Raw genomic sequence first — 23,738 nt, forward strand, 5'->3', positions numbered from 1 at the left:
GAATGCCTGGCTTTATTTCTAATGAACTAGAAAAGTAGGGAATCAAAGTTCTAGTTCAGCTATACAAAGGCGTTCAGTTCTAGGAAATATGTATGAACCTTGAAGAAAGTGCACCATTAGAATAATGGAATGGCAGCAAAGGGATATTTTATGAGCAGAGATACAAATTATAGTTGAGTTTAATATTTCAAGGTGAACAATTACAATGGGTGCCTAAAACTAAAGGAGGGTCATCTCATCGTCCTTTTGACCGTACGTCAGTTTTCAACCTATTTGATTCCTTTCACATATCAAGAAATGGCTTAGTGCCCCATATATAAAAACAATGGAGTCTGACACCAAGATGCGCTGCTAATGACTATTAAGCAAGAACATTTAATACATCTATTTTAGCACAGATGCAGCAGTACCATCTGTGCGACTACATCCCACAACTCAACTGAAAAGTGATAAATTAGGAAAATGGAACCAAAGGATGGTGAAACTTGAATTCTTTAGTATAGAAAATAGTGGAAGCTGGTTTTTTGTTGTTGGTTTTTTTGTGATACAGTGGAATTCTCCTCAATAAATGAGAGTTACAAGTTTCCAGTCACCACATTAACATAATTTGGAAACCACACCAATCTAGCTTGGTAAACTTCACGTAAGTATGAAAGCTTAATTTGAAAACATTTCCTACAATAAGATTTTCTTACTTGTATTTCATCTTTTCGTCCATGTCGTCTGGTGGTTCCTGGGTGATATACGTTACCAAATCATGCATACTCTGTGGTCTGACCAGGAAATCCAACAGTTTACGGTTCTGAGCTTTACATTCCTGCAAAACATCTTCTTCGTCCATTAATTCAGTAAGGGTCACATCTTCCTTCTCCAGGAGCGTGTCTACATGGGATGATGTGTGAAGATCAAACTTCCAAAACATGATGCACTGATTTAAACGATAAAAAGAGAAATGTCAATAGGGGTGCAGCTATTGTTCACCTGTTTAAAATAAACTAATCTGATTGATCAGAAAACATCAGGCGCTTCTTCTGGTAATTTAGTAGGTAAGTGTACAGTATTTTGCAAAGAAAAGTCAAACACACAATGAAAAATAGGTTAAGTTTAATCTCTAGTTAATGCAAAATGATTTTTTTTTATCTTAGGCAGAGAAAGATATTAGACACTATATTTGAATTTTTAAATTGTTTTGGGAAAATGTAGAATGTAAAATGAACATTAGCAGCAGATGAAATGAGTTAATCTTCAGCCAATTCAGTTCACTCTCAGTGACATAAAGAACAACCAACTGCATTGCATACCACAAAGGTTATGGACAATGAAAAAACCCAGTTGCGTTAATTACGTATTGAAAATCTAGCTGTGACTCTGGTTACGTTCACTACAGCTTTAGAATTCTGCCATCCACCCAAATGGAAAATAGTCCAGTTATGCCACAACTGCAAAAAGCACCATGAATCCAGTAACTTAACAACGGTGAATCAATGGTGACATTTCAAAGAGACTTAACAGAATGCGAAAAGTAATTAAACGATCCATTAGGCTGCTTTTAAAAAAAAATGAATTGAATTGACATCATGGGAACAGGCCATTCGGCCCACCAGGTCCACACAAACTAGGGCAAATTAACCTACAAACATGTATGTCTTTAGAAAGTAAAGGGAAACTAGACCACCCAGAGGAAGTTCATGCAGTCACAGGGAGAACGTGCAAATTCCACACAGACTGTACTCAAGATCAGGATCGAACCAGGGTCACTGGCACCGAGGCAAAAGCTTTACCAACTGTGCCATTGTGCCACCTTTTTCTAGGATTGAAACCTCTCTAGGTTTAAATTGCATAGTGGCACAGCAAAGTATCATATGTGCAGCAGCTTATAGGTCTGCTAAAATGCATGCATCCAAATATCAGTGTTAATTAATGATGGTTGGGCCATCAACTATTTATTATTTAGGTGCCAACGTTTATTTTTTTGGTTTAGAGATATAGCGTGGAAACAAGCTCTTCAGCCCATCGAGTCCACACCAACCAGCGATCCCCGCACATCAACACTATCCTACACACACACTAGGGACAATTTACATTCACACCAAACCAATCAACCTATAAACCTGAGCATGTTCAGAGTGTGTGAGGAAAGCAAAGATCTTGGAGAAAACCCACACAGGTCACGGGGAGAACGTACAAACTCCATACAGACAGCACCCATAGTCAGGATCGATCCCAGGTCTGTGGCTCTGTAAGACAGCAACTCTACTGCTGCGCCACTGTGCCGACACCATTAGACAATAGGTGTAGGAGTAGGCCATTCGGCCCTTCGAGCCAGCACCGCCATTCAATGTGATCATGGCTGATCATTCCCAATCAGTACCCCGTTCCTGCCTTTTCCCCATATCCCCTGACTCCGCTATTTTTAAGAGCCCTATCTAGCTCTCTCTTGAAAGCATCCAGAGAACCTGCCTCCCCCGCCCCGAGGCAGAGAATTCCACACTCACCACTTTCTGTGAGAAAAAGTGTTTCCTTGTCTCCGTTCTAAATGGCTTACTCATTCTTAAACTGTGGCCCCTGGTTCTGGACTCCCCCAAAATTGGGAACATGTTTCCTGCCTCTAGCGTGTCCAAACCCTTAACAATCTTATATGTTTCAATGAGATTCCCTCTCATCCTTCTAAACTGCAGAGTGTACAAGCCCAGCTGCTCCATTCTCTCAACATACGACAGTCCCGCCATCACGGGAATTAACCTCTTGCACGCACATTGGCTATTCCAACAGACTGGGCACATTCTTTAAGTATTTAAAAACCATATACTAATCACTTAATTCACTCCATGCTGTTTCAAATATGGAAATATGATACATTTTATTCATCCCTCAATCATCACCACTATAACTGGGAAAGGTTTTGCCTCCTGTTGTTGTACAATATTTTGTAGCTTAGTAACAACTTCTGGGGATATCCTGTTTGGTGTTCCCTCTCCTTCCATATTTGCAGAATGAAAACTAAATCAGACAATGCACACAATGAAGTGGAATATTCAATATAGTGTTTTATTTGATATAAAGTCTACAACATAAAATATATAAAGCTATAGATTGCACAGGCAGAGGTTAAGATCACAGTACACGCCATATGCAATTTTAGCAGGTCATAGTTGGTGAGTAGTAAGGAAATCGCAATAATGTATTCCAAATAGGCTGACACTGTGATTAACACAATGCCCATAAAATGATGTTTGAGTCTAAATGCCCACTTTGTTACAATATAATTCTGTAACTGACAGGGGTCATTCTATTTGGAGGCTGCATGTGTAGGGAATGCTACCCAATAAAGAGATTTTTAATCAAATAGACAGCAATGTATAATTATCTCTATTTTTTTTACTGAAGCAGTAATTATACTTAACAGTTATTATTATGGCTGCAACATTTCAGGTCAGTGGATTTCTGAATATTTGATATTCAGGATACTGGAAACCTCGCTCAAACGAAACTCCGTTTCCACAGCCATACAAACAAAGACAATTTCCTACAAGACATACAAACAATTCAACTTACAGAAACATCCATCACAGTGAACCTCCTCCTCACTGTGATGGAAGGCAAAGTCTTTTCTCTCCCCTGCACCATTTCTCTCCCAATGTCGAAGCCCCTGGCGGGCGATGGTAGGCCCCACGGCCATTTTAAGCCGTGCGGGGCGATGTACGGCCCCGCTCCCGGCCCAAAAGTCACAAAGTTGGAGCCTCCGGCGGGCGCTGGAATGTCCCAAGGCTATTAAAGCCACGTCAGGCGATGTACGGCCCTGCTCCGGGTCGTTCCAACCCCGCGGCACGGCTGGCGAAGTTGCGTTGCGGGAGCTCCGGAAAGCGGTCTCTCACCCGGACCCACGAGTTCCCGATGTCCCAGTCCACCGGACCTGCAGCTGCAGCTGGAGCCTCCGAGCTTTGGGGTCGGGCCGCAGCAGCGATCCACCACCGCTCTCCGCGCTCCGAGACCGGCCAGCCCCACGATGGCGAGTAGTCCGCAGCTCCGCAGGTCGTTCCGGTTGGAGGCCGCTCCACGGTGCTAGGCCCCAACGACAATGAAGACCCGACAGGGAAAAGGTCGGGTCTCCCGTGCAGGGAAGAGATTTTTTTTAAGTTTCCCCCTACCCCCCCCCACATAAACACAGTTAAAAACAGCATTAAAAAACACTACCAACTCCATTTAACTAGACAATAATAAAAAAAAGACAGACAGGCTGTAGGGGCCGCTGCAACAGGTGAGTCGCGCTGCCGAATGCAACCTAATAAAGTGCTTCACTGTAAACAACTCAATAACAGGCTGAAGTCTTAACAACTATGGAGAAAGGCAATGTGAGGTGAAAATATAGACTATTCATAGAAACTTGTTGCCAAAATATTTTCTGAAAGAGGAATTTGGCATGAAGTCAGGAACTTAATTTTAGAACAGAAAGTGAAAGGGTTTCCAAATTGGAAGATATAAAAATATGTGCCAGTTAGCATCCTGGTTCAGTTTTGTTCATAAGAGATCATTCACTTACTGGGGTCAAGGAAAGAGCATTTATGCCGCAGCCCTGTTTCCACCAATCTTTCCACCACTATGCACAAGAAGCGCAAGACACTTGTATGCAGATGCCGAGAAGTGTGTTCAGCTCTGGCTGAACAATTTCTAATCTTGTGATGTTGACGATAAGATTCACTTACTCTTGACACAGTGAAGGCAAAACCCCCCTCAATGTAACAATATTTACACACACACTAATGTATTTCATGTCCTTAAACGGTGCCACACAGTAACCAATAAATTAAGAAAGTTAACAGAATATTATTGTTTATTGCAAAGAGAACTGAATACAAAAGTAGGTAGGTTATGCTTCAGTTATATAGGGTATTGGTGAGACATTTTCCAACTCACTGTATATAGCATTGATGGCATATACTATTGATATAATTTAAGGAAGGATGTGAAGTCATGTAAACAGTTTAGAGGCTAACTAAATTAATGCTTGGAATGAGAAAAGGCTGGAGAAGCTAGGCTAACGTTCATTGGTGTTTAGAAAAGCAAAGGAATGGCTGGGACATATAAGTTCCCAAGAGATCTTGACATATGAATGTGGACATTTGTTTTTGCTGTAGAACCTAGAATTGGTTCACTTTCAAATATAAAATCTTGACTATTTAAGCTGGGGTGGAAATCACTATCAAATCATGGGGGGGGAGGGGGACACGATTCCTAGCCCCGCGCATGTGCGCGCACAAACACGCGAGGCTATGGATGCTTCAGCCATGGGCCCTGTGGACGGTAACATCAGGAGCTGACCTGTTTAAGAAAGAACTGCAGATGCTGGAAAAATCGAAGGTTGACAAAAATACTGGAGAAAATCAGCAGGTGAGTCAGCAGCAGATCTGAGGAACGTCCCGAAACGTCACCTATTCCTTCGCTCCATAGATGCTGCCTCACCCGCTGAGTTTCTCCAGCATATTTGTCTACCTTCGGGAGCTGACCTGGTTGGTAACCGACTATGAACTCCAGCAACAGCAGCTTCGTCCGCCCTGAATCATGGGGCTTCAATCGGCCTGTTTGCGGGACCTTTCATTGCCCGGCGCGGCTTCAAATCGGCCAGCGGGGTCTTTAACATCGGGAGCCTCGATCGCCTCGACGCAGCAGATTGATTTTAAGCTGCGCCGGGTGATGAAAGGCCCCGCGAACGGGCCAATTCAGCCCTTAGAAAGCGTCTGTTACCCGCTTGAATCTTTCAAAAGCTGCAACGTGATAAATAACACTTAGACAAATAAAACGGAAGCAAATAACGGGAAACAGAAGAACCAACCTTGGAGAAGGAGATGTTTCGGGAAAAACATACTAAATATCGCGAGTGACCCGAATGAGGGGCTTACCTGTAAGCCAGCCAGGAAGCCCGTTCAACCGGAGCCTAATGACCTGACCCGGTTAAATCCGATACTCGTTTAAATCTTTCCCATCCACCAATACATCCAATTAGTTCAAATGGTAATTGTACCCGCATCAGACAGCTTTAAGAAATTCTACGTGAATACCTTCAGTAATACTTGAAGGGCAAAACACAATTGGTGGGACACATCATGTTAATACGATGTTAATGGAGACATTTAAAAAGCGCTTAACAGTGGCACCCCCACTGTCTCACGGAAAGCGGAGATTTTAATAGATTTTTTTTCACCGAATTTCAAAATCCGGATTACAAAACATGGGGGGGGATTGTCCCCTACCTCACAAACCATGGAGGGGACGTGATACCTTCGATTTAAACCAGCATCTGCAGTTCTTTCCTATACTTAAACGACCCAATTTCTCTTCACATGTCTGTCGGACCATCGCAGAAATTAGTCTGGTGAACCTTTTCTGGTGTAGGGGCCCCGTCCTGTACGGGTATGGCTGCTCAGCCTCAAGCTGTCCGTTTTTTCATCTCTTTTTTTTATTTTTAGTTAGTTGAGTTTTTGTTTTCGGTGTTCTAGCCTTTTTTACGTGGGAGTGGGGGGGCGGGGGAAAGGGGGAAACTGCTTTTCAGGGTCCCTACCTGGTCGGAGAGGCGGCTTTTCTCCGGGCTGCACCGTCGACCCGTCCTTGCCAGCGGCGTCTCCTGAGGGGACCGGCCAGATCCTCGGCTTCGGCGGAGCACTATCGCGGAGCAGAGCGGGCAACGCATTGCCCGGGTCGCCGCGCTGGAGCTCCGGAATGCTGAGACCGCAGGTGAACATCGCGGAGCTGCAGGACTGTGGAACGGCGGCGCTGAGCTTTGACATTGGGAGCCTGGGATCTCTCGCCGAGATCGCCAGTGGTGGAGCTCAATCCAGCACGGCCTGTTGGCTTCGGAAGCCGCAGTCTCCGGTAAGGAAGCGGCCATTCCAGGCATCCCAAGCCGCTGAGAGGGTTCTCCCGACGCCGGTGCACCATCACCCGGTGAAGAAGGGGCTGGAACATCGGCCCCCATAGCGGGACTGCGTAGGCCTCAATAGGCCCGACTATGGGTGGACATGGGGATGGGGACTGGACTTTGTGCCTTCCCCCACAGTGGGAACCATTGTGGGGGGATGTTTTTATGTTTATTGGTAAATTCGTTAATGTTGTGTCTTATCATTATCTGTGTGCTGCATGGCGTCAAATTTCACTACACCAATTGATGTATGTGATAATAAATGTCCTTTGTATCCTGAATTTCCTACATTGTAAGAACATCCTTCATCAAATAAGGATACTAAAACTGCACATAAAATGAGTGCGGTTTCACTAAAGTCATGTACGAATGTAGCATGACATCCCTGCTTCTATTAACAACTCCTCTCACCGTGAAGTCCAGCAAACAATTTGCTTTCTTAATCACCTGCATACTCACCCTCACATGGACCTCACTGCATCTCCATCTTTATAAAAATAAGTAATTATGATAATAATGTTTTGATGTTATTGCCCAAGTCGGAACGGCACATGAATCCACATACACCGCATCTGTCTTGTATCTGCACACTTCCTCATCCTGTCAAAATTAATCTGGAGCATCTCTACATCTTACTCAAGCCCATCTATCTTTGTGTCATCGATTACAGGACTTGCATTCAAGAGAAGGTAGTCAAAATAAATGGGTCCATCTCAGAATGTAGGAATATAAACAATATAGTGCCCCAAGATCAGTTTTGGCCCTCAATTATTTACAATTCATATTGGGGGAGAAAAAGCGCAAATTCACAAATTATAAAAATATAGGTGGGAGGGCATGTTGCGATCAGGATATTTGAACTCTGCAAAAGGATGAAGATAGATTGAGTGAGAGGGCAGAATCTTGGCCAATAGAGTTCAATATGGGAAAGTGGGAGAAACATAGGGAGGTCATGCATTTCAGTAAGTGGAGACTGCAAAAGTGCAATAGGATCCCAGTGATCTTGTGCACAAATTGCAAAATGTTTGAAGACAGGTATAGCCAGCAGCTGGGAAGGTACATAACATATTGGTCTTTATTGCAAGAGGGAGGGAGTTTAAAAATACCGGCCCTGCACAAGTTATGAACATCCAATGAATGGACAGCCTGTACCTTTAGAAACATAGAAAATAGGTGCAGGAGGAAACCATTCGGCCCTTCGAGCCAGCACCGCCATTTATTGTTATCAAGGCTGATCGTCCCCTATCAATAACTCGTGCCTGCCTTCTCCCCATATCCGTTGACTCCACTAGCCCCTAGAGCTCTATCTAACTCTCTCTTAAATCCATCCAGTGACTTGGCCTCCACTGCCCTCTGTGGCAGGGAATTCCATAAATTCACAAATCTCTGGGTGAAAACGTTTTTTCTCACCTCAGTCTTAAATGACCTCCCCTTTATTCTAAGACTGTGGCCCCTGGTTCTGGACTCGCCCAACATTGGGAACATCTTTCCTGCATCTAGGTTGTCCAGTCCTTTTATAATTTTATATGTTTCTATAAGATATCCCCTCATCCTTCTAAACTCCAGTGAATACAAGCCTAGTCTTTTTAATCTTTCCTCATATGACAGTCCCGCCATCCCAGGGATCAATCTCGTGAGCCTACTCTGCACTGCCTCAATCACAAGGATGTCCTTTCTCAAATTAAGAGACCAAAACTGTACACAATACGCCAGATGTGGTCTCTGGAGTGTGCATTTGAACAAGTGTTTGAGAGAATAGCAAGATTGTTTTGAGCATAATCTGCCAGGTGGGAGCAGGGCATTTCCACATGCCTTGTCTTCCCAAAACCGAACCCTAGCCAGATGGGAACATGACAGTTCCGCATTCCTTGGTTCTCCAGCCCACACACTAACCATCCCGGAACGCAACAATTGGAGACTGGGTCAACCCAAGTAGAATTGAGAGCACAGAGTAGACTCACTCACTCAGAGGCAGAGGCACCAGCTAGCAGCCAATCTTCCCGTGCCCATTTGCTCTCCCGTCACCTGTCTCTTTCCAGTACTTTTTGGAAGGAGGTTTATTACAATTATACAGGGTGGCATACCATGCACACTTTTGATCCCCTCACTGAAGAAACAATATACTGGTGTTTAAGAAGGGTTTCGGCCCAAAACGTTGCCTAGTTCCTTCGCTCCATAGATGCTGCTGCACCCGCTGAGTTTCTCCAGCATTTTTGTGTACAAACAATATACTGGAATTGGAACCAGTCCACAAAAGAAGTACTAAGCTAATTTCTGGGATAGGAAGGCTGTAAAATTACCTGTGGCTGAAGAAATTATATCTATGAGTTTACAAGGATGATGGTGATCTTAATGAAACATGCAAAAACTTCAGGCAGCACGAAAGGGTAAATCTGGAATGAGAGACACAACCTGCTGGAGTAACTCAACAGGTCAGGCAGCATCCCCCAAGAAGACACTTTTTCCTCACAGAGAGTGGTGAGTCTGTGGAATGATCTGCTTCAGGTGGAGGCAGGTTCTCTGGATGCTTTCAAGAGAGAGCTAGATAGGGCTCTTAAAAATAGCGGTGTCAGGGGATATGGGAAGAAGGCAGGATCGGGGTTGATTAGCCATGATCACATTGAATGGCGGTGCTGGCTCGAACGGTCAAATGACCTACTCCTGCACCTATTGTCTAGTGTCTATTGAGAATATAGATAGGTGGTGTTTTGGGTTGGGACCCTTCTTCAGACTGATTGCAGGGACGGGGAGAAAGAAAGCTAGAAAAGTGTAGGGGCAGGACAAAGCATGGCAGGTCATAGGTAAACACAAGCGGTGGGATGTTTTGATAGGTAGATAGCTGGACATAGGGCAGAGATGAACACATTCAGGGTGTGAGACAAAAGGATTAGAAAGTGGTGAATTGTGAAGCTAGAGCATTGACGAGGTGCAATTTGTGTAACTGGGAAAAGGAATGTAGGTGAAGGGGGAGGAAAGGGCAGGGTTTATGATGGGGATGGGGAGGGGGGGGGGGTTTAAAATGGGGAGGGAGGTAGTTGTTTTGTACCGGTTACACAAAGTTGGAAATTCAATATTCATATCGTCAGTTGTATGCTACACAAGTGGAAAATGACGTGCTGTTCCTCCTGTTTGTGACTGGCCTAACTCTGGTAATGGATTTGGCCAAGGACAACTGGCAAGTCTATGCTTGGACTCCCCTATATACAGGAGGCCACATTGGGAACACTGGCTACAGTAGATGAGCTTGGGTGAGGTGCACATGAACCGCTGCTTCACCTGGAAAGTCACTCAAGGTTCCTGAATGGAGGCGAGGAAGGAGGTATAGGGACAGGCATTACATCTCCTGTGGCTGCAAAGAAAAGCATTGGGATTTTGAGTTCAGAAGGGGGTGAAATTAGAGTGGGTAAATGTTGTGGAAAAGTCAAGACAGTTGATATCACGCTGGCAGTTGGATTTTATATCTTTCCTTGGAAAAACAAGATCTGCAGCCCCTCGTTTCCACCTAGTTCCCGTTTCCATTTACTAATAATTACAGAAATGACAACTATATTTTTGATTTTTAAACCTAAACATAGAATTTAAATATATTTGTAAATACGAAAAACACTAACATTGGAGCTCAAGTAGTTTAAAAGTAAATCTCCGAGTACGCAGTCTGGCAATTTAAACATCAAATATTTGCTCACTTAACTATCTCACTAAACTAATCTGTAGAAATTAAGAATGGAAGAGTTAGGAAAAAAAACATCTTTATATTATTTTAGTTTATACACAATGAGTCATTTTTTGTACCAGGATAGGCCATGCAATGGCTGTAGATTAATAAAAAGGAGCAGATCCATTAATTTGCTTTCACCTCATTCACCATATAACCATATAACAATTACAGCACGGAAACAGGCCATCTCGGCCCTTCTAGTCCGTGCCGAACATGTATTCTCCCCTAGTCCCATCTACCTGCACTCAGACCATAACCTTCCATTCCTTTCCCGTCCATATAACTATCCAATTTGTTTTTAAATGATAAAATCGAACCTGCCTCCACCACCTTCACTGGAAGCTCATTCCACACAGCTATCACTCTCTGAGTACTGCTTTGCCTTGGTGCCGATGTGAAATACATATCATGATAAGAAGTTAAAATCAGAATATCTTTCCCGTCAAAGCATAACAAACCATGTGAGATTTGCCACAATTAAAAATTGTTCCAGCAACAACATTCAATGTAACATAGAGGTAATTAAATTTACACAGCAAAATGAGCAACGCTTCAGTCAAATCAGTTGCAGGGAAACGCAAGATGATATCCTTTGCTTTTTACATCTTCTACAAATGTATTTTTCTAATAATTTTGCTTTATTATGGTAACGTATGGCTGACACAAGATCTAATGCTTTACTTTATCAAAAACTCAACAAAAAGTTATCTTCTGGTTATGAGACCTACTTGTGATGGCATTGGCAAGTATACAATATAATTCTAAGTATATTACCCTGTCCATGCAAGTTCCAACAATACGAATGACATATCAAGTAATTCTTGCGTTATCTTACAATTTAAAAAAAACAGCTGATGGTAAATAACATGTCTTTAAATAACCATTTGACAAATTTGACACATCACATTAACTGTGGAGAAGGATTCAAGATGTCAAACACAGCCCAGGCTGTTCAGCTTTCACACAGAACAAATACAAGTCTAATAAACAATATTATTATGGGTGAATCCTTGCAGACAACTGGGATTACTCTGGGTTCTGACTAGTTTTTCTTGGATAGTGTTGTACCAACTACAAAATGTGAAATAAGATTCTCAGTTCTTAATCTTGGATTTATTTTCATCATTTTGTGAATCAAAATGTAATCTCAGTTGTTAAATATTTGAAAGTCATTAATTATGCTGTAAAGCAAATTTTTGTTGCAGATCTCCATTACATCTAATGAAAATCACCAGAACATTTCAATACAAAGCAACAGTAGACCTCAGGGACAGTCATCATAATTTATTGTACATTCCTTATTTACAATGAGTTTTGATTAATTCAGCAACAATATAGAGGGTAGAGTATTAATATGTATGTCTGCAGAATAGCGTTGTCTATCAAAGACATTGAATGGAGTATAAGATGCATGTCACACATAATGTTTGAAAATAATCAGCGCATGATTCAATTTTGTTTACTTGATAAAACCACAGCAGATGAAATGCTGTACGCCAAGGAAATTTCGGTTGAATTATAATTTGTTTTTTAATACGAATACTTAAAAGTAAAACATGATTATTTCCTAAATTCATAACATCAATCCAGAAAACAAGATTTTCTACAACAATTTAGAAAAGTAACAAATATGACAAGATAAAGTGTAATTGCTTAGATGTAAATGTTGAATAGTGTCAAACCCGTCACAAACACTGTGCTTTGACAGTCAACTTGAACCACCCCTCTGAAATCAACAAAAGTCAAAAACGAAGTAATCTGTGACATCTGTCACTTTTCTATAAACAAGAAATAAAGACAAAAATACTTTATAAACTCCATCTATATGGGATTTCTTTTCCTTCAGTTTATCTAAACAGAAGTGAAGGGGAGAGAGAGAATGGGATTGGTGGGACAGTAACAACCTCCGTTCTGCAATTATTGGAACCAAACACAAACAGCAACAGGGCCCCGGCCGCAACACAAACTCACCAGATCCCTTATCTCCAATACAAAAATACAGTAAGAAGAAAAAAACTACATTCATACGTACCCAACCGTTTCATATATTTATTATGCGGAGTAATTAAACCGGGACGGGGATTGTTTTAAATAAATTTAAAATGAGAGCAGGGAACTAAACTATTAACAATATAGATGCATTTCTGTGTCGCGATCGGCGGGAAAGAACAGCAACAAGCCCAAGTTTTCAAGATGGCGTCGTTGCCTGTGCGGGTCTAACCTCAGAAGAACGGACGGATGCGGCTTGTTTTGACAATCCCAGCACCCACTGCGCCGAGACAACCGAAACTGTCCATCAACCACCACCTTCATGATGGTCCCGCCCAAAGATTATAGCGGAGCTATAAGATCTTTGGTCCCGCCTTTTCGAACAAGGAAATCCAACGGCTCTTGCTTCTTTGCTTCAGTGTTGGTTGCGCCTCTCCCGTAAAATAGGGTCGTCGGCGGGCGGGGAGAACCCACCGTCTATCACGGAGCCAGTTCGTCGTCACCAACGAAGGGAGCCCATCCAATCATAGGATGTTAGGACACACAAAATGCTGGAGTAACTCAGCGGGACAGGCAGCATCTCTGGAGAGAAGGAATGGGTGACAATAGGGTCTAATGGAAGATATGCAAAAAAAAACACAATAATCAAGGAAATGTGGGGCACACAATAAGCCATTTTGGCTGTGGGATCGATGATAAACATGTTTAAATAGGATGATAAGCATGGGCTGTGCTAAGTCCGAGTGAAATCACCCCCCTCCCCTCTCTCCTCCCTCGGTTCTGAGCCGTTTGATTGTTGAAAATGGCCGTGGAGCAGCGGTGCGATTTCAGTGGAAACTGGTGGCATCAATTTGGGACATTTTAGGGCAGTTCATTTTGGTAAAAGTACATGGGAGAATGGATGACTTGTTAAGGAACAGACACGTGGGGAGTCGAAACAAAACCGATCGAAAAGCGAGACTGAAAACGAGAGTGCCATGGGTTAACACCAAAGATACGAGTATATTTGGTTAACACTGCTCGGTCGGACGGGAGACCCAGTATTTTTTTTTTTAAGCGCGATGACTCCTTGAGCGGTTTTTTGGAAAAACTTAAATTTCTGCGAAAGTCTGTTACAGATTCAATTGCGTTACGTTGTGTGGAACCTCTGTCACCGCATTTTATCTTAAGTAGTTTTAGTAGAATTATGATCGCAAATAAAAAATATCGCTGAAAACAGCTTTCGGATCCATTTTATTGGACTGTGGTCGAATTATAATATTGGATTCTTAAATTATCTGAACATTTTTTTAAATTCGCATTAAATAATCTACTTTCGCTAATCTGGCAACGAGAAATTTTAGCTTGCAACTTTCAATGTAGAACACAAGTTTGTTATAGAATCGTACAGTGCATATCTTTGCCCTCCATGTCCATGCTGACCATCAAGTACTTCTCTATAAAAGTCCCATTTTGTGGCCTTCAATGTCAGTTGATTCAAGTGGCTTGTCCAGTTGCTTGTTGAATGTTGGCATGGGCGCGCAGGCGACCTGGGAACTGCAGGTCCTTTGGCCTACCGTGTCCGCGCCAACCAGCAATCACCCCGTACACTAGCACCATCCGACACACTAGGGACAATTTACCGAAACACTTAACCTGCACATCTTTGGAATGTGGGGCAGGCGAGCTGACCTAGGCACCACAGCCAGTCCCAGGGCACGCAGGTGACCTGGGCACTACAGCCAGACCTGGGGCAAGCAAGCCGACCTGGGACTGGCTGGAGCACCCAGGTCACAAAACATGCGGGGGGATTGTCCCCAACCTCTCAAAACATGGGGGGGGTCAGGTCCCCCCCCCCCCAGGATTTCCGCCCATGCAAAAAGGACCCGTTAATTCCTACTCTGCTTCCTGTCTGCCAGATAGTTCTCCATCCATGCCAATACCCAATACCCTAATTTTGCACACAAATCTCTTGTGACTTGTTTCCCCATTATAAATTCACCTGTCTCTGACTGTAAGGGACCTACATTCATCTTCACTAATCTTTTCCTTTTTACATACCTATAGAAACTTTTACTGTCAGTTTTTATATTTCCCGCAAGCTATCTCTCATGCTCTTCCCCCCCCCCCCCCCCTTAATTAACCCCTTTGTCCTCCTCTGTTAAGTTCTAAATTTCTCCCAGTCCACTTCTTCTAGCCAATTTATATGACTTTTCCTTGGATTTAAACTATCCTTGACCTCTCATCCGCCTCGGTTGAGTCACCTTCCCAGTTTTAGTTTTTCGCCAGACACGGATGAACAATTTCTGGAGTTCATCCAAGCGGTCTTTAAATCTTCACCATTGCATCTCCACTGTCAACCCTTTAAGTATAATTTGCCAGTCTATCCTAGCCAAATTCCATTATACTTTCAAAGTCTCCTTTATTCATGTTCAGGACCCTAGTCTCTGAATTAACCATGTCACTCTCTATCCTAATGCAGAATTCCACCATATTATGGTAACTGGTGCCCAAGGGGCCTTGCACAACAAGATCACTAACTAATCCTTCCTTATTACACAATACACAGTCTAGAAATGGTCTGCCCTCTAGTCAGTTCCTCTACATATTGGTTTAAAAACCCATCCTGTATGCATTCCAGGAAATCCTCCTCCTCAGCACTTGACCAATTTGGTTGGCCCAATCTATATGTAGATTAAAGTCACCCATGATAACTGCTTGTCCTTTGCGACACGCATACCTAATTTCCTGCTTAATGCTATCCCAACCCCCCCCCCCCCCCCCCCCCCCCTGGTGGTCTGTATAGCACTCCAACAAGCATTTTCTGCCCTTGGCTGTTTTGCAGTTCTACCCATACCAATTCTACAGCATCCAAGCTAATGTCTCTCCTTGCGATTGCATTAATCTCAGGTTAGTTTTTCTTATCTCCCTTCTACCTTTTGCTTCTGTCTTCTTTTCATGGCCCTCTATCTCCTTGCATTGGGTCTCATCCCCCTGCCCTGTTAGTTTAAACGTGACCTTTCTGACACTCTCCCGTTAGATGCACGGATACGAGTCCACTTTGTTGACCCCCACCCCCCACTTTTTGGTTTAAACCCATCTGTGTAGAACCAACAAACCTACCTGGTAGTTCTCTTCCAATTAATGTGCAACCCATCCCTTTTGTGCAGGTCACCCCTGCCTCAGAAAAGATTCCAGTGATCTATAAATCTAAATTCCTGCCCCCTGCACCAACATCTCAGTCACACATTCAGATCCCCTATCTCCCTGTCCTACCCTCAACTAGCATCGGTACTGGAAGCAACCCAGAGATAACCACCCAAGAAGTCCTGCTTTTCAGCCTCCTACCTAGTTCTCTATACTCACGTTGCAGAACCTCCTTCCTCTTCTTGCCTACATGCATAACTTCTTCCGACTGTTCACCTTCCCTCGCGTGGATGTTCTTAAGTTGGTCTGAGACATCTTGGACCCCGGCACCAGGGAGGCCACACAACTTCCTCGAGTGTCGCCTGTTGCCACAGAACCTCCTGTCCGCACCTCATACAATGGGGTCACCCTGCCTGAAGTCGGTCTCGCCGGTCGAGTCCCAGTGCTAGGATTCGAGTCACAGACCTGTCCGCCGCTCGAACTGAAAGCATCATCTGACCCGACAGCTCCCAATAGGGCATACCTGTTTTCAAGAGGTACTTCCACAGACCAAGAGGTCTCCTACACTCATTTCATCCCCTTATTTTCCATCTATACCCCGTCGCACCTCCTGCACTCTTGGAGTGACAAACTGACTAGGTCCTGTCCAGGAAGCTTTCGGTTTCCTGATGGACTGCAGGTCATCTAGCTGCTGCTCCAGTTCCCTAACTTGGTCCTTGAGGAGCTGCATCTGGACACAGTTCCCACAGGTGTAGTGGTCAGTGACACCAAAAGTGCCCCTGACTTCCCACATCCTGCAACAAACGCACTGCAATAACATTCCTGCCATCACAAGTTTAAATATTTAATTTAAATTAAATTACACAACCGATGCAAGTGTAGCCTCCTTGCTGAAGACTCTTGAACCAAAGACTCGCACTTTACCTCACCATGGTACTTTCCCCTCAGCAAGGCCACTCCGCTAGAACTGAACTTAATTTTGTTTAATCAAGTCAACTATCCACTCAACTAATTAGGATGTCTCAGCCAAACCACTCACTCGCTGGTCTGGCTGCTGCTGCTCTGCAAACTTCCAGGTAATTGCCCCGGGTTGACTCGGCGTTCTTTTTAAACCTCCCGAACTTTACTCACCTTAACTTTACACACACTAGCACTCTCCACGCACTCGGGACAATTTACATTTTTATACCAAGCCAATTAACCTACAAACCTGTATGTAATTGGAGTGTGGGAGGAAACCGAAGATCTCTGAGAAAATCCACGCAGATCATGGGAGAACATACAAACTCCATACAGAAGTACCCATAGTCAGGATCAGACCCGGGGCTCTGATGCTGTAAGGCAGCAACTCTATTGTTGTGCCATCCCGAAATGTTCCATCCCTGACAATATCTTCTGAAACCATATCCCTCCTACAGTGCAGTGGCCAGAATTGCAAACAATATTCCAGCTGTGGCCTAACCAATGTTCCATAAAGTAATACCAAGACTCTCTGCTCTTACGCTCTATGCTTCAGCTAATAAAGGTAAGTATTCATGTCATGGGAGCACAATTAGGCCATTCGGACCATCGAGTCCACTCCACAATCTATCTTTCCTCACAAACTCATTCTCCTGCCCTTAACCCCTGACACACTAATCAAGAATCTGTCAATCTCTGCCTTAAAAATACCCAGTGACTTGGCCTCCACATCCGGTTGTGGCAATGAATTCCAAAGATTCACCACCCTCTGACCAAAGAAATTCCTCCTCATCTCCTTTCTAAAGGTACGTCCTTTTAAACTGAGCCTGTGCCCTCTGGTCCTACTCACCCACTAGTGGAAACATCCTCTCCTCCCACGCTATCCAGGCCTATCACTACTCGGTAAGTTTCAATGAGGTGTCCCCTCATCCTAAACTCCAGCGAGTACAGGCCCAGTGCCATCAGACGCTCACAATGCATTAACCCAGTCATCCCCAGGATCATTCTCACAAACCTCTGCTGGACTCTCTCCAACGCCAGCACATCCTTCCCCATATGGGGCTCAAAACTGCTCACAATACTCCAAATATGTTCCGACCAGTGCCTTATAAAGCCTCAGCATTCCTATCTATATATTATAATCCTCTGCAAATAAATGTTAAGATTGCATTTGATTTCCTTACCACCGATTCAACTTGCAAATTAACCTTTTGAGAATCCTGCAACAGTACTCCCAAGTCTCTTTACAATTCTGATTTCTGAATCCTTTCCCCATTTAGAAAAAAAGTCTATGCCTTTATTCCTACTACCAAAATGCATGAATGCACGCTTTGCTAAGCTGTATTCCATCTGACACATCTTTGACAATTCTCCCAACCTGTCCCAAATCCTTCTGCAGAGTTCCTGTTTTCTCTACATTACCTGCCCCTTCGCCTATCTTCTTATCATCCACAAATATGTCCACAAAACCTTCAATTCCATCATCAAAAGTATTGATATACAGCATGAAGGGTAGCATTCCCAACACCGATCCCTGCAGAATACCACTAGTCACTGTCAGTCAACCAGACAAAGCCCCCTTTATCCCCCCTCTCAGCCTTCTGCCATTCAGCCAATCTATCCATGCTAGTATCTTTCCCCTAATACCAAGAGCTTTAGCAGCCTCGTGCGTGGCACCTTATAAAGGACTGCTGAAAATCCAGGTGAACAACATACTCTGCATTGTGTACCTTTCCTGCCCCATCTTCCTTTGCTACCATCTTCAGGGATCTTTGCACCTGTACACTTAAGTTCCTTTGTTGCACAAGACTCCTGTCTCTTAACATGCATGGTAGTCAAAGGCCTGAGTTATAAGGAGTGGTTAGCAGGATGAGTGGTGATCTTACAGACATGTATAAAATTGTGAGAGGAATAGACAGGGTGAATGCACACTTACCCAGAGTAGGGGAATCAAGAACCAGAGGAGAGAGGTTTAACGTGAAAGGGGAAAGATTTAATAGGAACCTGAGAGAAAACTTTTGCACACAGAGGGGGGTGGTATATGGAGGAACCTGCCAAAGGAGGTAGTTGAGCCAGGTACTATAATGACTTAAAATGCATTTGGACAGTTACATGGATAGGAAAGGTTTAGAGGGATATGGGCCAAATATGTGCAGCTGGTACTAGCATAGAAACATAGAAATTAGGTGCAGGAGTAGGCCATTCGGCCCTTCGAGCCTGCACCGCCATTTAATATGATCATGGCATAGATGGGGCATCTTGGTTGACATGGACAAGTTGTGCTGAAGGGATTCTGACCATGCTATATGACTTTATGACTTTGACTCTAAGTTGAAAGTCCAGCACTTTTGGGACCTATTTTTTGCCAATACCACAGCAATTGCCCTCTGATCATCTTTCTGAGCAGATATTATTAAATATAGGCATCCATTGGGTTACATGAAGCTTTCATGAACTGTTGGTAACCTAAACTTTATGTAAAAAAGTATTTGTAGGATGAAAAGGTTATCTGAGATCGTAAAAGTTGAATTGGTAAGTTAATTTGCTACAAATTAGTACAGATCCTGGTTAATTTTAGACCTTACAATTAGTACAAATGTGTACTACAGATTCAAAACATGCTGGACAGAGTTTCAACCTGTATATGTCCTTCCCTTGATGAACCCCCCAAAATGCATCAGCACACACCTATCAGGATTAAATTCTTGTCAGCCATCGACCTACCCAAATTACCAGTTGGTTTAATGTCTTTCTCAATAACTTCTTAATCAATAACTTCACCAATTTTTCTGTCATATGTAAATTTATTAATTGTACTTTTTGCACAACCTTGTACATTTTGATCAGCCACCCCTTATGAAAGGCCATTCTAAAGTCTGTATAAACCACATTAACCACAATGTATTTAGCTACGTCTTCAAATAGACAGTATCTTCCACCAGTAAATTCATGTTGTTTATGCCTCATTAATTTCTAAGCAGTCATGTTCATCTGTATCTGACAATTGCCTTGTATCTGTAATTCTCTGGTTAAAGATAGTTTGCCCTCTCGAAACTATATTCCATAATTAATTTTTATGAAACTTCATGAGTGCTTCATGAAAAAATGTAATTGATTTTCTTGCCTCATGTACTCATTATAAAACTAGAAATGTATCTTGTCAAGAATTGCGGTGGATGATTATGCAGCTTATAATACAAGCAGGCTCTGAGAATATCCTAGTGTCAATGATGATAGGATCCACTAAGTGAGTAGTAAAGACAAAGCTGTAATGGCTGAGGCCACATTCAAGTCAGCAGCTCTTGAGATCTCCACCATCACAAAAGTCAATTTTATTTTATTTTTCACATACATTGTTATTGATTTTTCAGAGATATATACAAAACAGTGCAACACCATCACCATAAATAAAACAAAATAAGAAAATCAACAATCAAAATTAAAAAATAAATAGATAGGGGGAAAAAAAGAAATAAATAAAAAATTGGAATAAGACCGTGTGGTTCACTTGCCAAATTTAAAAAAAAACGTTACATTGATTAGTTATCTGGAGATATTTCAATATTCACACAAACATACCATCTAGTTCTATATAACACAATCTTCCCATATCTAGCTCGGCATTTATCTAGTTGGTGTCATAGCTCAAATAAACGGTCCATTTTTCCCAGATCCTCTCAAATGAATTCTCCTTGATTCTCAAGGAATATGTCAGTTTCTCCATAGTAAAGATGTCTCGCACAATTTCTAACCACTGTTCCTGTTTTGGACTTTTTTCATTGAGCCACTGCCTGGTAATGGCCTTGCTCCAAGCAAAACTTTAATCAAATGGGTATCTTCTATCTTTACAATATCTTGAATGTGCCCCAGATACATCACAGGGCAGGTATTTGGGATTTTATAACCCAAGATATTTTTAACAACTGCGTTAACATTTTCTCAGTATGGCCTTATCTTTACACAGTTCCAGAAAATATGCAAGTGGTCTGCCTCCATACTCCCACACAGCCTCCAACAGTGTTGTTGTACAGCAAGTTGTCTGCTTTTTATTTTGGGTGTTAGATTCTTCCAGCAAAATTCTCTCCATACCAGTGAGCTTGTGGATGAACATTGCGTTTCACACATTTGATACCATTCTTCTTCTATTATTTGAATCTTTAATTCTGCTTCCTATTTTGTTTTTATGTAGAGTGTTGATTCTTCCCCGCTTCCCAAAAGAGCTTGGTAGAAAGCAGAGATGACCCGAGACCCCTTCTGTTTGTATGCATCCACAATCACTTTGATCACATTATTTGAAGCTTCATCTAGTTCTGGCCTTATCTCTTTTGTAAAGTAGTCTCTTAATTGCAAGTATCTAAACAAATCCTTGTTTTCAAGACCATACTTTGACTTTAAATCTTGAAAGCTCATAAACTCGCCATTTTCTGAAACTGTATACATTGCCATTATGCCTTTTTGTGCCCATTATTTGAATCTTGAATCATACACCCCTGGCTTGAGTCATATGCGAACCACTTCAATGCGTGAACCCCTCTTTTTAATTTGTATTTTTCCACTATAACATTCCATATTTCTAACGTAAATGCTACTATTGGATCATAACCCTGTATCTCCCTTTCCATTTCTTTCCATCGAGATTCATAATCTGGTCTACACCAACAAGCCAGAGGTCTGAGTTGAGCTGCATAAAAGTATTTCCTCAGATTTGGTAAAGCCATTCCACCCTTGCTTTTCAGCAGTTGAGTGTTGTTAGTTTTATTCTTGTTTTTTTGCTATTCCAAATGAATCTAGAGATCATCTTATCCCAGGCGATGAATTTGTCTCAGGGAACATTAATTGGGAGAGATTGGAATAAATATAGTAGTTTAGGTAGGATATTAATTTTTACAGTTTGTATTCTGGCACTGAAGTCTAGAGGAAGTGTAGAACACCTTGCAACATCCTTTTTGATGTTTTCTTCAATTTTGTTATAATTAGTTTCAGACATGTTGGAAAGTGTTTTGGTTATAGTTGCACCAAGATACTGCAACAATTTTGAATTCCATTTCAGATTATACTGTTTGCATCTCTGATTTGTTGGGATGGAGAATAATTGAATGAAAGGATTTGTGTTTTTGTTATATTCAGTTTATACCCTGAGTATCCGTATGTTTCAAATAGGTACATTAATTTTGGGAGACATATATCTGGCCGTTCAAGAAAAATAATTACATCATCAGCGAAAAGACCAAAGACAAAAGTCAATTTTCAACTGCTCGTGGTATCAAGAAGTTATCAAGAACACAGAATACAACAAAAGGTTAGTCCACAAGCATTTATTTCCCATCCCTAACTCCTAACTACATCTTTACCTAAAAGGGCCATAAAGAGAGAACCTATTATATTGGTCACTGTGACGTCTCAAATATTGGTATACCAGGAAATACAATCGCTGACAGGACATTAGAGTGAGAGAGCCTTTTGTGTTATTTTTCAGATGGAGCGATCATATCTTAGGCTTTCAAAGAAAAGAAAATCCTAAGAGCTTGGGATCAAACAAAAGCATCACTGCAATAATGATGCATTTTATGTAGATAAACAACATTGCTTATTTGGAACCTTTGGAATTCCCCAATAATTTTCCTCATTTTATAAAGGTTATGGGAGCTGTGCATTACAGCCAAATAATTGTCTGCTTAAGATGAAATTAACGCAGGCAACAAAATTAACATTCACCATAAATATTGGCATTCTGATATAATTAATGCGGCATGATTCATGACAATTCCAGCAGTTCATGTTTATAAACCAAAGTAATTATAATTGTACTGAAAACAGAGATAATGCAGCAAGCCATCTCATCACACAACACAGTGGCAGCACAGAGGCACAACTGGTAGAGCTGCTGCCTCACAGCACCAGAGATCCGGGTTTGATCCTGACCTCGGGTGCTATCTGTTTGGAGTTTGCACATTGTACCTGTGACTGCGTGGGTTTCCTCTGGTTGCTCCAGTTTCCTCACACATCCAAGAGAAGTGCAGGTTTGTAGGTTGATTGGCCGTAGTGTGCAGGTAGTGGATGAGAAAGTGGGATAATATAGAACTAGTGTGAATGTGTGATCAATTGGTGATGTGGACTCGATGGGCTGAAGGGCCTGTTTCCATGCTGTGTGTCTAAAAAAACAGATAATGAAGATGAAGAGGATTATTTATTCGGCATTTTATATACATGCAATAGCTCAACTGTTTATGTGAAAGATAAAGTTGTGGGTAACTGAAGGTCATTCAACTTTGTTAATTTTTATACAAAGTACAATATAAACGAGTTAATTTTTTTTAGAAAGGCACTATTTAACACATGTGGGTGGTTAATAATAAGGTTAGCATTAGCTGTCAGAAAATGTATCCTTTGGATCTGTCTTCCCTGGTTTTTGAGCCATCTACTAATGGTAACAGATTCTCGATTGGCTTATTTAAATAATCATGGTCTTGTGCACCTCCATCATATATATTTTCAACCATCTTTGCTTCAGAGAACAAACACAGATTCTCCAGGCAAACCTTGTAGCTGAAATCATTGCCTCTGAAGCCATTCTGTAAATCTTTTCTGCAACCCTTTTATGACTTTCACATCCTCCCTAAAGGCAACCAGAAGTGAATACAATACTCAAAAATGCAGTTCTGGGCTAGCCAATGTTTCATGAGTATTCAACATATCTCAACTTCAGAGTCCCACCTGCTTTTGAATCCTTCTCTTAACATGATATGCCACCTTCCATGATTTATGCTCATAAGACTTACCTGATGCTGCACACCTTTTAGATCTGTGTCATTTAGTCTACATTGTCTTTCTTAATCCTTTCTGCAAACGTAATATTTCACACTTAGCTATTTCATCTTCCATTTGACTGTTCATTCTAGCTTATCTATAGTCTTTATTAGACTATTACTATACTCCTAACTGTTTACCGCACCTTCAACTTCATTCATTCCAACATTTTACTCGGCACACTCATGCATTTCAATGCATGAGAAAAATATCATGGTCCCAGCA

At 42.1% G+C, this 23,738-nt stretch overlaps 1 protein-coding gene across 8 annotated transcripts in view; it reads right to left on the reverse strand.

Annotated features, from left to right (window-relative positions):
* LOC129705704 (serine/threonine-protein phosphatase 6 regulatory subunit 3-like) overlaps nucleotides 1-14,224 on the reverse strand; it is an 86,735-nt gene extending 72,511 nt beyond the window's left edge. For 2 of the 8 annotated variants that reach the window (XM_055649426.1, XM_055649424.1), the window contains exons 1-2: nucleotides 12,664-14,224; nucleotides 696-928 (exon numbers count right to left, since the gene is read on the reverse strand). In XM_055649426.1, coding sequence (XP_055505401.1) covers nucleotides 696-922 — 227 coding nt within the window. In that variant the 5' untranslated portion in view covers nucleotides 923-928; nucleotides 12,664-14,224. The remainder of the gene's footprint in view (nucleotides 1-695; nucleotides 929-12,663) is intronic. The other 6 variants (XM_055649427.1, XM_055649423.1, XM_055649430.1 and 3 more) reach the window with 3 other exon arrangements.
* Nucleotides 14,225-23,738: the final 9,514 nt, after the last annotated feature.

The sequence above is a fragment of the Leucoraja erinacea genome, chromosome 18, assembly GCF_028641065.1.
Source record: "Leucoraja erinacea ecotype New England chromosome 18, Leri_hhj_1, whole genome shotgun sequence".
Lineage (NCBI taxonomy): Eukaryota > Metazoa > Chordata > Chondrichthyes > Rajiformes > Rajidae > Leucoraja > Leucoraja erinaceus.